At 52.1% G+C, this 13,191-nt stretch overlaps 1 protein-coding gene across 1 annotated transcript; it reads right to left on the bottom strand.

Annotated features, from left to right (window-relative positions):
- Positions 1 to 1,278: 1,278 nt before the first annotated feature.
- On the bottom strand, positions 1,279 to 12,741 carry VOLCADRAFT_105756 (uncharacterized protein; the record flags this gene model as incomplete). Its single annotated transcript, XM_002952904.1, has 13 exons — positions 12,473 to 12,741; positions 10,090 to 10,248; positions 9,180 to 9,196; positions 9,003 to 9,110; positions 8,447 to 8,622; positions 7,850 to 8,124; positions 7,188 to 7,281; positions 5,251 to 5,503; positions 4,804 to 4,887; positions 4,589 to 4,726; positions 3,584 to 3,757; positions 2,131 to 2,368; positions 1,279 to 1,304 (listed from the first exon to the last, which is right to left on the bottom strand). Exons 1-13 carry the CDS (start codon positions 12,663 to 12,665, stop codon positions 1,279 to 1,281), a joined length of 1,935 nt encoding a protein of 644 aa, XP_002952950.1. The 5' UTR covers positions 12,666 to 12,741.
- Positions 12,742 to 13,191: the final 450 nt, after the last annotated feature.

The raw sequence follows: 13,191 nt of genomic DNA, 5'->3' as shown, positions 1-13,191 counted from the left end.
TTAGTCAGTGTCTGAGGTGAAAGCCGCGAGAAGTAGGCATCCGAAGCAGCGCAAGCCTAAAACCTAGCAGTTTACATAAGATTCCTTGAGATCCTTGTGGGTTATCGTGGGTTATCCTTCAATGTCGCTCATCAAACTCCACACACAACGTTACATCTGCCGTACAACGGCGCAGGACAGTGTTCCTGGGCTCTTAACACACCCATATACAAATTTTCATTTGTATAGCATGCTTTGACGTTGGGCTGGGAGGGGTAGGAGTACGTCTTGCTGCTGACATATGTTTAAGCAGGTGGTGCCGCTTTTAGCCACAGAGCTGGATACATGAACTCAAGAGTAATAGGTTCGTATACAGGCGCTGGGTTTATGCTTTCTAAGTCCAACTGATGGTTTGGAAGCTGTTCTTGCCGTTTGATAGTAAAAGGCTCCGGCGTCAGGGACGCACGTTTGTGGAAGCCCCAGTGGCCCCAGCACCGTACAACCCCAATACAGCCTTTCATGAAATGAACGATACATCTCACCAATTTATGTCAACGTTATGAAAGCGACGCATCTCGGCGTCTGCAGGGGTGTCCCCACGATGCCCACGTTGTTTCGATCGCTATTTTGAGCAAGACCTGGCAAAACCTGAACTCTCCTTTCCAATCTCCTTGTTTCGTGATTCACCGTCGAGACGTGGAAGTAACCCATAAAAGTCAATTTCCTTCTAGGGCTTTCCATGACTCCCCGGTGTGCTCTTGTACTTCCAGCGCCTAATCCATACAAGTTAACAATGTAATTAACAAGGATGCCTTGTTTCTTACAAAGCCAGCACTGCAGCTCAGTTAAAAAATTCGGTACGACATCGCTTTTACGAGGTCATGTAGGACGGAAGAGCAGAAGCAGCACGCATCCCAGCACCTATGTGGCCGATCAGGGCGACAAGAAAAGACACAGATCAGAACCCTTTTGTAGAAGTTCGAGCCCCAATCATCAAGAGACAATCGAAGTCTCTTTGTACGCCTTTTCCTTAGAGTGCTCTTTCCTGCTATACATCCCTCAAATTTGTACATGCCTGCACAATTACTAATTTCAACTATTTCCGATATGCATGCCTTCAGTTTAAATTTACTTTAATTCAAGGTTTTTTTATTATTTGTTTTTAAATTATAATTATTAACAGCGGGACAATTTCCAACGCAATTTTAGGCGCCAGCTTACATACATCTCGCATCGCGCATATAGGTTTGCTCTACGTTTTTGATATTCGCGTAAGGAAGGAAAGAGTTTACCCAAGGCTCAACATCCCCCAGAAACCTCAAATCCTACAACACGCAACAAGGACACAACCCAAAACGGAGCTACCCGACTTGAGCTTCTGCAGCGCCGTATTTCTCTCGCAGGACCGACATCAACACCAATAAAAGATTGGAGTCATATCGGGACCAGTCTTCAGATAATTTCCAAATACAAGATGACAGGCTTCCCGTAACTCGTCCCCCTACCGAAATAAAACCCCTAGGGACCAAATCAGCTTTTCCCGCCCCGCCCCGCCCCGCCGCTGACGCTGCAACCGCGCTTGCTTAATGCTACTGCTGCTACTGCTCGCCAAGCCTACTGCTGCATAATACACTGTGTGCGAGCACAGAAAAATACGATAATCCCTCCACTCGTCCCCGCTTGCGGGGAGAGCAGTACTTCATACCCCATTCACTCCCAACTACTCCCTTCACTCACAGCACAGCTGCAACTACACATTCTGACCACAAATGCCAGTGCCGTACATCGCTACTACCTATTGTACAACAAGAACACACGTCGGTTTTATCTTACTAAACAGCCACAAACCCCAAAAGCCTCCGTCCAACAAACATTTTCCACAAGAATATAGCGCTTTTCCCCCCTTTTTAACCAACCCACATCATCAAAACACATAACCAGAACACATGCATGCGCCCAGACAACCCCGGGCGAATCGGAGTCTCATGCCCTGACCTCCCTCCCCCTCTAGGTTAGAAACGACGCAATTCTCAATTCATTAGTTGCCCCGAAACTTCCAGAAGCCATTACCGGTAAAACCCTCGAAATCCTTAATACTTACATACATACATACATACATACATACATACATACAATCCATAATATACATACCGGTAAAAACCTCGAAATCCTTAAGATCATCCGGAGAGTACCCGGACCTGGGGACTGGAACAATGGCACCAACGGAGAAACACAAATCGCGAAAGAAACAAGAACCCAGTTCGGAAACAAAAAATCGAAAAAGCAAAGATATGCCGCAACGGAAAAACAGCCTGACAGCTGCTTTCCAAACATACGACATACACGCACTAGCACTAGCACTAGCACTGCAGGTGGACTGACTGACTGACTGGGGGAGAGAGAGAGAGAGAGAGAGAGAGAGAGAGAGAGAGAGAGAGAGAGAGAGAGAGAATGAGAAATTCTGCACAAAAAGATGTAGGTAGGTAGGTACCTATCTATCCACACAGACACCAATATGCACATGCAAATGATACTGCGGATAAGAGGCGTACGGCAACAGTACGGCGGTGTACGGGCGTGCCGTACCGGGGCGCCGTCTTAAATAACGCCGGGAAATAACCTACTGCCTACTGCCCGTGTATATATGCTGTCTAAGCTGCCCGGTGGGAAAAGAAGAAGAAATCGGGAAGTCTGAGAAGTCGGGCGTACGCGATATGGGGAATAGCGAGCAACCAGCGCCAGCACCAGCACCAGCAGCAGCAGCAGCAGAACACGCACATGTTTGCAACAACAACCAACACGGGCGGGTATCCCCAAGGATAATTTCTGTACAAGGTCTTAACCAATTGATTTGCTTTTACTTCGCAGTCGACTTTTACGAGGAAGAGACAACGACAACGATTTTAACGGTCGGCATTTGCGCATCGCCCCGAATCCAAAACCAGATCAGACGAGATCAAATGATAGGTTTTGTTTGTTTTGAATTCAAATCCTGATTCAAATATGCAAGTCGCCCTGCACCTTGACTTCAAGAGCTCACCAACCACCATCATCAACAACTGTAACAACAACAACTGTAACATCTCTAACGACTAAAACGCTGGTGGGTCAACAACATTTTCAACCACAATCCACGTGGTGTTGTGCTGCTTGCTTTCATAACCGTCCATCGCCGTACGCCGCATACGCCGTGTACCATACAAAACGAAACACAGTCCTCCTTCCCGTCACTCTCGTCGCCTCCCTCCCCTTCCCTCCCCCTTGCGCCAATCCCAACCAACAACTCCGGTACAATCCCGAATCCCCACACAACACAACACCACACCACACCACACCACACCACACCACACCACACCACACCACACCACACCACACCACACCACACCACACCACACCACACCACACCACACCACACCACACCACACAACACAACACAAAGGAGGTTTTCAGTGCCCAGTGTAGCCTACAGTGTAGGGTACAACACCATCCTCCGAAACCACCATGATCGCGCTCCGTCATCATTACACCTTTTCCCCCCACTCCCACTCACTCAGTCAAAGACACGCTCTCCTGTCGACATGGTCAACCAAACCACCGTACCCACCAAGTACAGTACGACAGCTACAGCCCAAACCTGGCTCCAACCCCCAACCGCCGCATCCCCCACCCCCCCGGGCTGTAAGAGCCACCCGGTCACGAGGCTCCCCAGCACGCCGGCTAGAACACCGGCAGTGTTGGACAGCCCCAGGAGGACGCCCGCGTATCTGGGCCCGATGTCCTGTTTAGGAAACCGGAAAACGTGAGCCGCCGGGGGTGGCGGGAGACGGGCGGGAACCGACGGGGGCGGGGGAGGGGGTTATAAAGCCGGGGGGAAGGGGGGCGGGTAAACCGTGTGGAATTGTGTGATGCAAGAAGTGGATTTCATTTTTCAAACCGCCCAAGTAGTCCACATTGGGGGGAGGTTCCATCAGGGGGGTAGGGGTATAGGGGGGAACAAAACACGAGGAAAAAATACGTGAGAGGAAATGTAGCACACAAAACATACATTACATACATACAAAGACACACACACACACGCACATGCGCGCGCGCGCGTGCGCGCCAGCCCGCCAAAAAGCAAGGTATATCTCAGAAAACCAACTACCTAACCACTAACCCAACCACCTAACCGCCCACCTGGTGATTGGCGTACAGCCCCGCCTGACTGAACGCGTCCAATCCTTGTGAGGCAACCATACACAGTACGGCACCCCCCGGGGAGGTGACTCCGCTGAGTTGAGAGAGGAACAAGGCGGGTCCCAAGAAACCCACCGTCTGCATGGCCTGCGTGCGTGGGGGTGTAGCGTCGGGGGTGTAGCATACCACCACGACCAGCAGCAGCAGTAGCAGTAGCAGCAACACCATCAGCAGTAGCAGTAGCAGCAACACCATCATCAGCAGTAGCAGTAGCAGCAACACCATCATCAGCAGTAGCAGTAGCAGCAACACCATCAGCAGTAGCAGTAGCAGCAGCAGCAGCACCACGACAACAACCCATCCGCAGCCTCCTCCCGGTGCCCACAATCCCCATTTATGTGACCATCATCCGTGTACTGCAGCTCTTCCGTACCTTCCGTACGACCGTGATGCTCGTCCCGCGCGCCACTAATGCGTCCGCTGCCCATCCCGCCACATTAGCCATCACCGCCATAGCCACCCAGGGGAGTACGGAAAGTACTCCGCTTTGCATCAAATTCAAACCCAACACCTGTGTTTTGGCGGGAGATTTGGGGGGAAGTTCAAATCTCCAACCAACAACTGTACTGCTCAGTCGTACAGACGCACCTGGTTGTAGTACGCCGGCATCCACGTCAAGAGAATGAATAGGCCCCAGTTGTGGCAGAAGTGACACAGGATGAGGGCCCACACCTGCATGGGGGAGCATACATGCGGGTACAACATAATCACATGTACGCAGCAGTAGCAGTAATAACATCCATATCGGTGGTGCTCGCAGTGGCAATAGTAGCAGTAGCAGGTGCAGAAGCGGTGCCAGGAGCCGTAGAACGACGGCAGTAGCAGGGGACAAATGGCACACAGCACCTTTTGTGCTGCCTCCCCTCTCTTCGGAATGCAACACCGCAACCCGCCCCCCATCCCCCCCGGGGACATAATCGCATAAGACATCCTTCGCACTTTTAAACAAACATACAAACAAACAAACAAACATACATTCATTCACACGCACAGATCAAACCCCAACCCCCCTGCTCCCTCCCCCGCTTGCCGTACCTCCTTGCGACTCAGCAGCAGACTCCAGGGGACTCCCCCGAACGACGAACTATCGAAACCCGCCTGCCCCCCCTCTGGAACAACCACTGAAGCTGCCGAGCCCCCCGCGGCAGCAGCAGCAGCAGTAGCAGCAGTAGTGCTACTGCCGTTCTCGGGGCTAAGGGTGTTGCTGTCCATGGTGGCGAGCTCCGTAAGGTTAGTGGACGCATCATCAGACGGGGCCGAAGTCACGGAGCCCTGCCAGATAAAATACCTGCGTGACGTCCACACGTACATACATACATACATACGTAGAAAATGAAAAAATAAAAGAAAATATACATTTTTCGTATGCAAATATGTCTATCTCTCTTACAACGTATGTGTATGTATGACTTAGATTACACTGTGGGCCGCGAGAGCCGGGGGCCGAAGCCGAAACACAGCGCAAGGGTCGGGAGCACACAGCACAAGTCGGTTAGTCTTGTGTGCTCCCGACCCCGACTCAGACTGCCTACAATCTACGCAGCCATTCCGCTGCCCCTCTATCCGGGAATGGCGCTGCAGTGAAAACACCACGAAGGGCTCTCAGGTCCCGCGAGAGCCAGTCCACAAGTCTCAGCTAGGGCAAAGTCAAAGGCTCTCTGAAACAACCCCCCAAAACACCACCAACGAGAACGGGATTCGAAGGGAGGAAAAGAAACAAACAAAAATTCGGTCAGGGCAGTCCCGGCAGGGGAGGGCTCCTGATATACCTAACAGGCCAACAAAAAACCTCCCAGAGAGAAAGGCTAAGAGAGCTCGACACCACAAGACGTCTTGCAACCACCTTAAAACAACTGACCTCCACCACCTGTCCCTTCCTGGGCTGGTCCAGGGGAGAAGTAGCCTTATAAAAAAGAAAAGGGATTCCGCACAAGCCTGATCACCACTGCAGGGGCCCGGGATAGTCCGGTGAAACCACCAAAGCGTTAGCGTTGCCACGACACACAGCTCCTAGACCCTCTAGAGGGGAGGATTGTAGCCCGCGCGGCGCCTCCCCCTTACCGGTACTGCACCGCTCTCACCTTCGTCCCTCACCAAGCAACCCAGTCCCACAGAGAAGACGTGCCTAAGTAGAATGGCCCTCCTCGGGCCACACCTCCCCCTCATCCAAGCCCCGCTACCACCACCAGACCTCAACCTCCCACACACCAGAAAACCTACGTCCTTTTGGCGCGCTCACCGCCATTTCCCCCCTCCCCTGTCCGAGCGACCCCACCTCCCCCCGGCTCTCCAGCACCCTACAACCTCGGAGCGGCACTAGGGAAGAAAAAGGGTTCTTCCCTGCACGACGTGACCGCCTCCATTCCCCGTCCTTCTCCTCTTCCTCTCCCGTCTCGGGGTTCCCTCTCACCTATTCCCTTGTCCTCCAACCCCCATCCCCTTCGAACTCCTATAACCCCCCGAGCCCTGCCCTACAAACTAAGCTCAAAGCGCTCTTAGGCAATAATTTCCACCGCTTCGGCGCACCGCAGTGCGCCTTCTGTGCATGTATGTATGTACTTTATACGCATATAACTATAACTACGTAGCTCTTTATAAGCATGTAAATTTATATAAGCTACATACAGACATAATGACATACACATATGTACGTAGCAACGGCTTCAAAAAGAGAAGGAACGCTGCGCAAACGCCCATGACTCATAAAGTGTAAGTAAATACAAATACAAATACAAATACAAATACAAATACAAATACAAATACAAATACAAATACAAATACAAATACAAATACAAATACAACAGCAGCAGCAGCAGCGGGGCCCCAAGGGCTCCTCGCCCCCCGGTGTGAAACACTATTACCGACGTAACCCCCCAGGCAGGTGCAGGTAGGATCCAAATATCACCATTTAAATTTAAACTGTTATCCAGGTTCAAAATTCAAAATTCAAATCCGCGCCTGTACGAACTCACCAGAGGACGCCCAGGCTGCCAAAGGACCAAAACACAGCGGGCCAGCCGAAGGCCGCCAGGACCTGGGGACTCGCGCCCAGTCCGAGAACGGATCCTGAAAACAGACGTGTGTATGTATGTATGTATGTATATATGTATGAAGTGTGAAACAGGGGGGTACATCTTCACGTATGTATGCATGTATGTATGTACGTGTCCAAGTGCGAAGTTTGTACGGCGAGCGATAGGTGGTTGGGAAGGGACGTGTTTGGTGATGCGTGCTTCAAAGAATGAAAGGGGACCGGCCGCCAGGTAGGATAGGAAAAGGAGGTTTGCGGGTGTTGAGATTAAAAAGCACACATACACGGTGTCCCTCGACAAGCCTTAGGACATGTGTAATCTAAGTCATCATACATACATACATACATACATACATACATACATACATACATACATACATACATACATACATACATACATATATACATACATACACCTTCCCCCTCCCCCCCGTCCTCTTCCCAACCGCTTCCCTCCAACACCCCAACACACACACACACATTCTCTCTCCAAAACACACAAAGCACACACGCGGGACAATGCTCCCTACCCTCTTCTCAATCCCCCCCCAACCACACAACGCCCCCCCCCCCACACACACATCCGTACAATGCCGTACGCACCCGTAAACATTCCGCTGTACACCAGCGCCAAGCTCCGAGACCGTTCTTCCGCCGGAACCCACTTGACGAGCATGGAGTTCATGGCGGGCAGGGCCACGCCCTCACCAATGCCCATCATGCAGCGGGCCAGCAGCAGCGCGGGGAGACCGGCCTGGGCTGCTGCGGGGGTGGCGGCGGTTGCCAGAGACCACCACAACACGCCAAAACCCAACACGGACTTGCCGCCCCAGCGATCCGCCAGGACGCCTCCGAGGATTTGGGTAAGGAGGTAACCCCTGCGCGTCATGCCGTACGTACAGCCATGCGTGTGCGTGTGTGTGTGTTTGCGTGTGTGTGTGTTCGTGTGTATGTATGTGCGTGTGTCTTGGGAGGGGGGAGGAGGAGGAAAGAGTACGTGCGTGTGTTTTGGGGGTAAGTACGTGTGTACGGCAAGCACAGCAAAGGCGACTACGGCGGCGTAGTGGTGGTGAGGGGGGAGGGGAGGGGGGTTTAAGGGGTGATAAGCGGTGTGTAAGACGTGTGTTTCGGAAGCGCAAATTCGGATGTAGGGGATAACATACACACACATGCAGCAAAACATGCAAAATTCCAACCCACCAAAAAAACGAAGATTGTACGAGACCCATTGTTGTCGTACTCCAGCCAAATTGCTCCGCCATAGGCAGGATGGCAATCGACATGTTGACTCTGTCCAGATTGCAAAGTACGAACGCCACGAAACACAGCCCCACCACTGTCCACCGCTTCCGCCACCCCACCTCCTGGCCTCGAAGCTGCCATGGGGGTTTTAATCATGAAGCGGGGGTTACAAATGGAGGTGTACGACTGGACTACCGAATGTGTACGACATTGTTCAGTTTGGGAAAATAGGGCCAAAAGTAAGATGTATGTATGGAGATGGTGGTTGCGGTATTTCCTACCTTGATACGAAATTGGGTTTTATTTCGTATCAAGGTACGGCTTAACAAAAAAAAGTGAGTGTACGGCACTTACAAAGGTCCGGACAAAACTTCCTAATCCTCGTAAGCGCCTCTCCCCCCTTTCCCCCCCACCCACACCCCCCCACCCCAAGCCGCCGGATGACTTCCTCTTCGTGTTTACTTTATCCCCCCCAACCCCGCACACACACATCTCACTCCCAGCTACACCATACCTGCACATCCTGACCCACGTCACGGTCGGCTGTAGCCGCAACAACAGCAGCAGCAGCTACTGCTACCGCCGCGTCCTGCTCCTTTCCCGCCGCTAAATCCTGGTGACGCTGGGGACGGTGGTGCGGGGGGGGGCGGGAATGTGTTTGGGGGGATGTCACTGTCGTAAATAAGCTTACCCTAGGGAATGGTCCAGCTGTGTTCGAAAAGGGAAGGGGAGGGGGAAGGAGGTGGCTAAAATGGCAGGGCGTGCGGAAAGCGAGGAGCGGTTGACAGCTGTGATAACGGTTAACGAAAAGAAGGGGAAATAAAAGGAAAGGCCGCTCGTACAAGAAACAGCATTCATAACAGCAGCAACAGCAATCTGAAATTCTCAATGAATTCTTTTACGCCTCGGCAAAAGTTGGTACTTAAAAGATGATCGGCACGGCAAAAAGATGCGTACGGCGTAAAATGTAAGAAGTTCGATAACGGTATTTACCGACCTTTTCTTGGCTGGGCCCCTTGTACCTAGGGGGACTAGGCGGGGTGCCGAGTACGAGGGGTCGAGGGGGCCCGTTGCCGTCGTGACGACTGTAGCATAGCCCTCGGTTTCGGAGCGCATGGCGCAGAGGTGATCTCGGAGCCTGTTAGGGTGGGCATGTCATGGCAGGGACGAGCCAAAGCAGGCGCGAGGCAAGATGTGCAGACGTGTGTGAAGGAGACATTGACAGGTCTGGAGGAGCCTGGAACTCCAGATATAATAACGTAATGATTGTTGTTGGTGGCGAGAAGTTATTTAAAACACAAAATGAGTCGTTTGGTTTGTGCGAGGACCTGCGGTTGGAGTTGGAGGACATCATTGCAACACCTACACCTACTTCTTGACCACAATGCAGCACCAACAAAGGCGGGGAAATAAGTATTTTCGCATTTTTGATGGTGATGCGTTGCGGTCAAGAAGGTTGTGGTCAACTCTGTTTTAATCGACTGCGTGGAGCTCATAGGCGATGGGTGCTCAAGGCGCAGCGGTGTTTGTCGGTGCTTGCAGAGGCCGCAAAGACGAAAATTGGGGACCGAAAATTGATCGTTTTTTCAATAAAATCTTACCAGGAGTCCATAGCGCAGTGGTTTCCCACTCCAATCGCGTCGGGAGCGACCCAACCTGTGAGCCACAGACGGTTTTATGGACCAACTTCTGGTAGAACGTAAGCTCCGATAGCTGGGTTGCAGAAGATACACCCACCAGCAATCTATAGCTTGCATGGCCTGGCAGCGCGGCGACGGTGATGCCGCAAGGGAAGTGCGAGCCTCAATTTGCAAACAGTCCATCATTGTCTAAAAACTAGGGAAAACGTTACGCAAGCCTGACAGTATATGTGTTTCAAACACAAACGAACAGCAGGATAAACACTACGGATGCGAATTGTGAGCCTTGGATGCGGGGAACTGATTCCACTGACGATGCGGAAGTAGAACCAATTTTGCTACTTGCCTAATTTGTACTATAACTTTCTCAGTCTGCTGCTTTTACTAGCTATGTCCTTATGCGACGCTGTATGGGGTTGTTGGAGCTTTTAGGTGTTGGTTAGGCCTCAACTGCGCCGTAATAATCAGAGCCAGAGTTTCTCTTGCCCCATCGACTGTCTTAGCAATTAGTTATACTGCGCATCTATGTCAACAGCTACGACCTAGGTCTCTAAAGGCTATACTTTTCCGATGCGGCCAGCAGGAAGCTGACTTCCTGCTCAGCGCGGGTTCTCTTTTAGTTATGCGATTGGACTCTGGCTATAAACAAAATATGATCCACAGTTAGTGAATTACAATATCGGCCACGTCTTCTTACTTGGAGGAAAACCACAGGCCACGATGCTGTTTCCAACCGCCACCCGGCCAGCCATCTATAGATAGCGTATCATGCATCAAGTCAGGTAGCTCGCAGCAAGATTAATGGCACGCAGATTTTCATTACTTTGCAAGATCGCGATTTGGCTTCTAAACACCATGCCTCAGTAGTGCAAGTGCATTTCCGACGGGTCTTTACCGTTTTGCAAGAGCCGCGGAGCAGCCTCCTAAATGTCCGCGCGTAGCACCCCACCCCCACCCCCAACAACAACAACAACAACCGCGAGCCCAAGCACTCCTACAGCCGAGGCTTTTACCAAACTACGGTCTCAGCTCCCGAACCATTTTAGCGGATTTTTTCCCTTTTATCCCCCCCCCCCCAACCACACACACATACACATACACACACACGCACACACACATGGGGGATTATCCAAATTTTTATACGTTTGATTTATTACACGATTCCTAAACAGCGCTGGCCGAAGATCTAGCGCAATGAGCACCAGAGATTATTCCCAACCCACTTCTCAGTAAACTCGTCGAAGAGGGGCAGTACGGGAATATCACAAAAGACACACACACGCGCACATACATACACACTCACACACGCGCAATGACATGATCAATCACAAAAGATAAATTGTGTGTCTCCATCGCTACTCCAGCGCCTCCCTCACCTTCCCACGAACGTGACCCCCCACATACCCCCCCCAATACACACACACACCAAAAAAAGGCCCTTAGCCTTTCCAAGATGGCGCCATGCCTCTCACCCGCACGCATTCACCTCGTACGTAGACCCTCGCACGCACATGCATACGTATATACCGCCCGTCAACCGCCCCAACTGCCCTAGAAAAAGGCTGTAAACGAACCTCCCCCCAATCTCTATAAGCACCAACCTCACCACCACCCGCAACACCTCCACCTCCACCCTTCATCCCAACTCTCCCCCCCACCCCCGCCTCCGGCCCCCGCCCGCTTCCACATCGCAGCAGTTGTCCACCACACGTACGGCGGTTATGGCCGCATGCAGAGATGCCGCCTGCATCCTTTGTCTCGTCCATGTGTACGACAAGCCTTGCCGTACCGTTCGCCAAAAAACACTACATCAACACGCAGGTGAACAGTCTTCCTCGGAGACCCCACACTGACTCCCGAGAGGCATTTATACCGACCAAAACCTGCCGTACCACAAGTCGTCGTACCACAGCCGTACTTACTCCCACCCCCAAGCAAGCACCGTCGCGAGGAAAGCTGTTGTCCTCTCACACCTCACCCCGCCCGAAGGCGCCAGGGGGCAGTGTACGAAAAAGCCCGTAGCAGGAACCCGACATGAAGAGAAGAGGTCACGAAGGTACACTTGAGACGTAGGTGTGCCCTTAGCAACATGGAAATCCTCACCCCCCGGACCTCACCACCGCGCCTATATCGACCACCGGGCCGTTGCCAATTTAAGCCAGGAATTTAAAATTATACTGCCCAGAAGAAGGATATGTTAATGGCCCATTCAAGGTCGACAACCCCGGGGAGAATTGGGGATGAGCGGGGTTAACCACATACTGACACACACGCTCCCACGCCAATGTACGGCAGCTGCCAACGCACGAACACACACACACAGGTTCCCAAGCACGTGGCGCACCTGGCGCCGCCACCACCGCAAGGAGAAGAAGAAGAAGAAGACGGCGAAGAAGTAGAAACATAAATACCCATGCCGTACTGTACTGCAGCGAAGCGCCCCCCGCCCACTCTCCTTCTTCACTCCCCCGCCCCCGGGATGAATACAGAGTGCAGCACATACACACATACAGACAGACATACACACATGCATACATTCATACATTGGGCAGGTCACCAGAATGCACGCGATCAAGAAAAACACAGCAACCGCAATAACAATGCCGAGACTCCCCTCCTCCCCCTCCCCTTCGTTCCCCCCCCCAGATAAAACACACACGCGCTTTGCTTTCCCCCCGAATCCGCCCCCCTCCTGTGCGCGAGTGTGGATGTATTCTTGTTGGTGTGTGTGAAAAGAGGGTTACGATGAATGACAGCATTCTCCCGTGGCACTTGAACGATGTCATAACTGCAACTTGTACGACAGATTTCCCCGTTTCCGTACGACTCTCAATGCCCGAGGGCCCCCCGTAACCATGTACGGCATAGATCGCATGTGTATTTTCCTCGGAATGTTCCTCCAAGTGGTGGTGTGCACATCAACATCGTACCGCCCCGGTGGCTCCAAACACGAAGTCACTTTTCCCCACCTTTCCACTCCCTACCCCCCTTCTTTTGCCAAGTTTTGCTTTCCTTGCCCCTTCCTGATCTCGGCCTAAGGCCTGAGGGCTCCTAGGATCTCAC

This window comes from Volvox carteri (genome assembly GCF_000143455.1).
Source record: "Volvox carteri f. nagariensis unplaced genomic scaffold VOLCAscaffold_33, whole genome shotgun sequence".
Classification (NCBI taxonomy): Eukaryota; Viridiplantae; Chlorophyta; class Chlorophyceae; order Chlamydomonadales; family Volvocaceae; genus Volvox; species Volvox carteri.
Note: the sequence above shows the minus strand (reverse complement) of the source record. Positions and strands in the feature narration are given on the sequence as shown.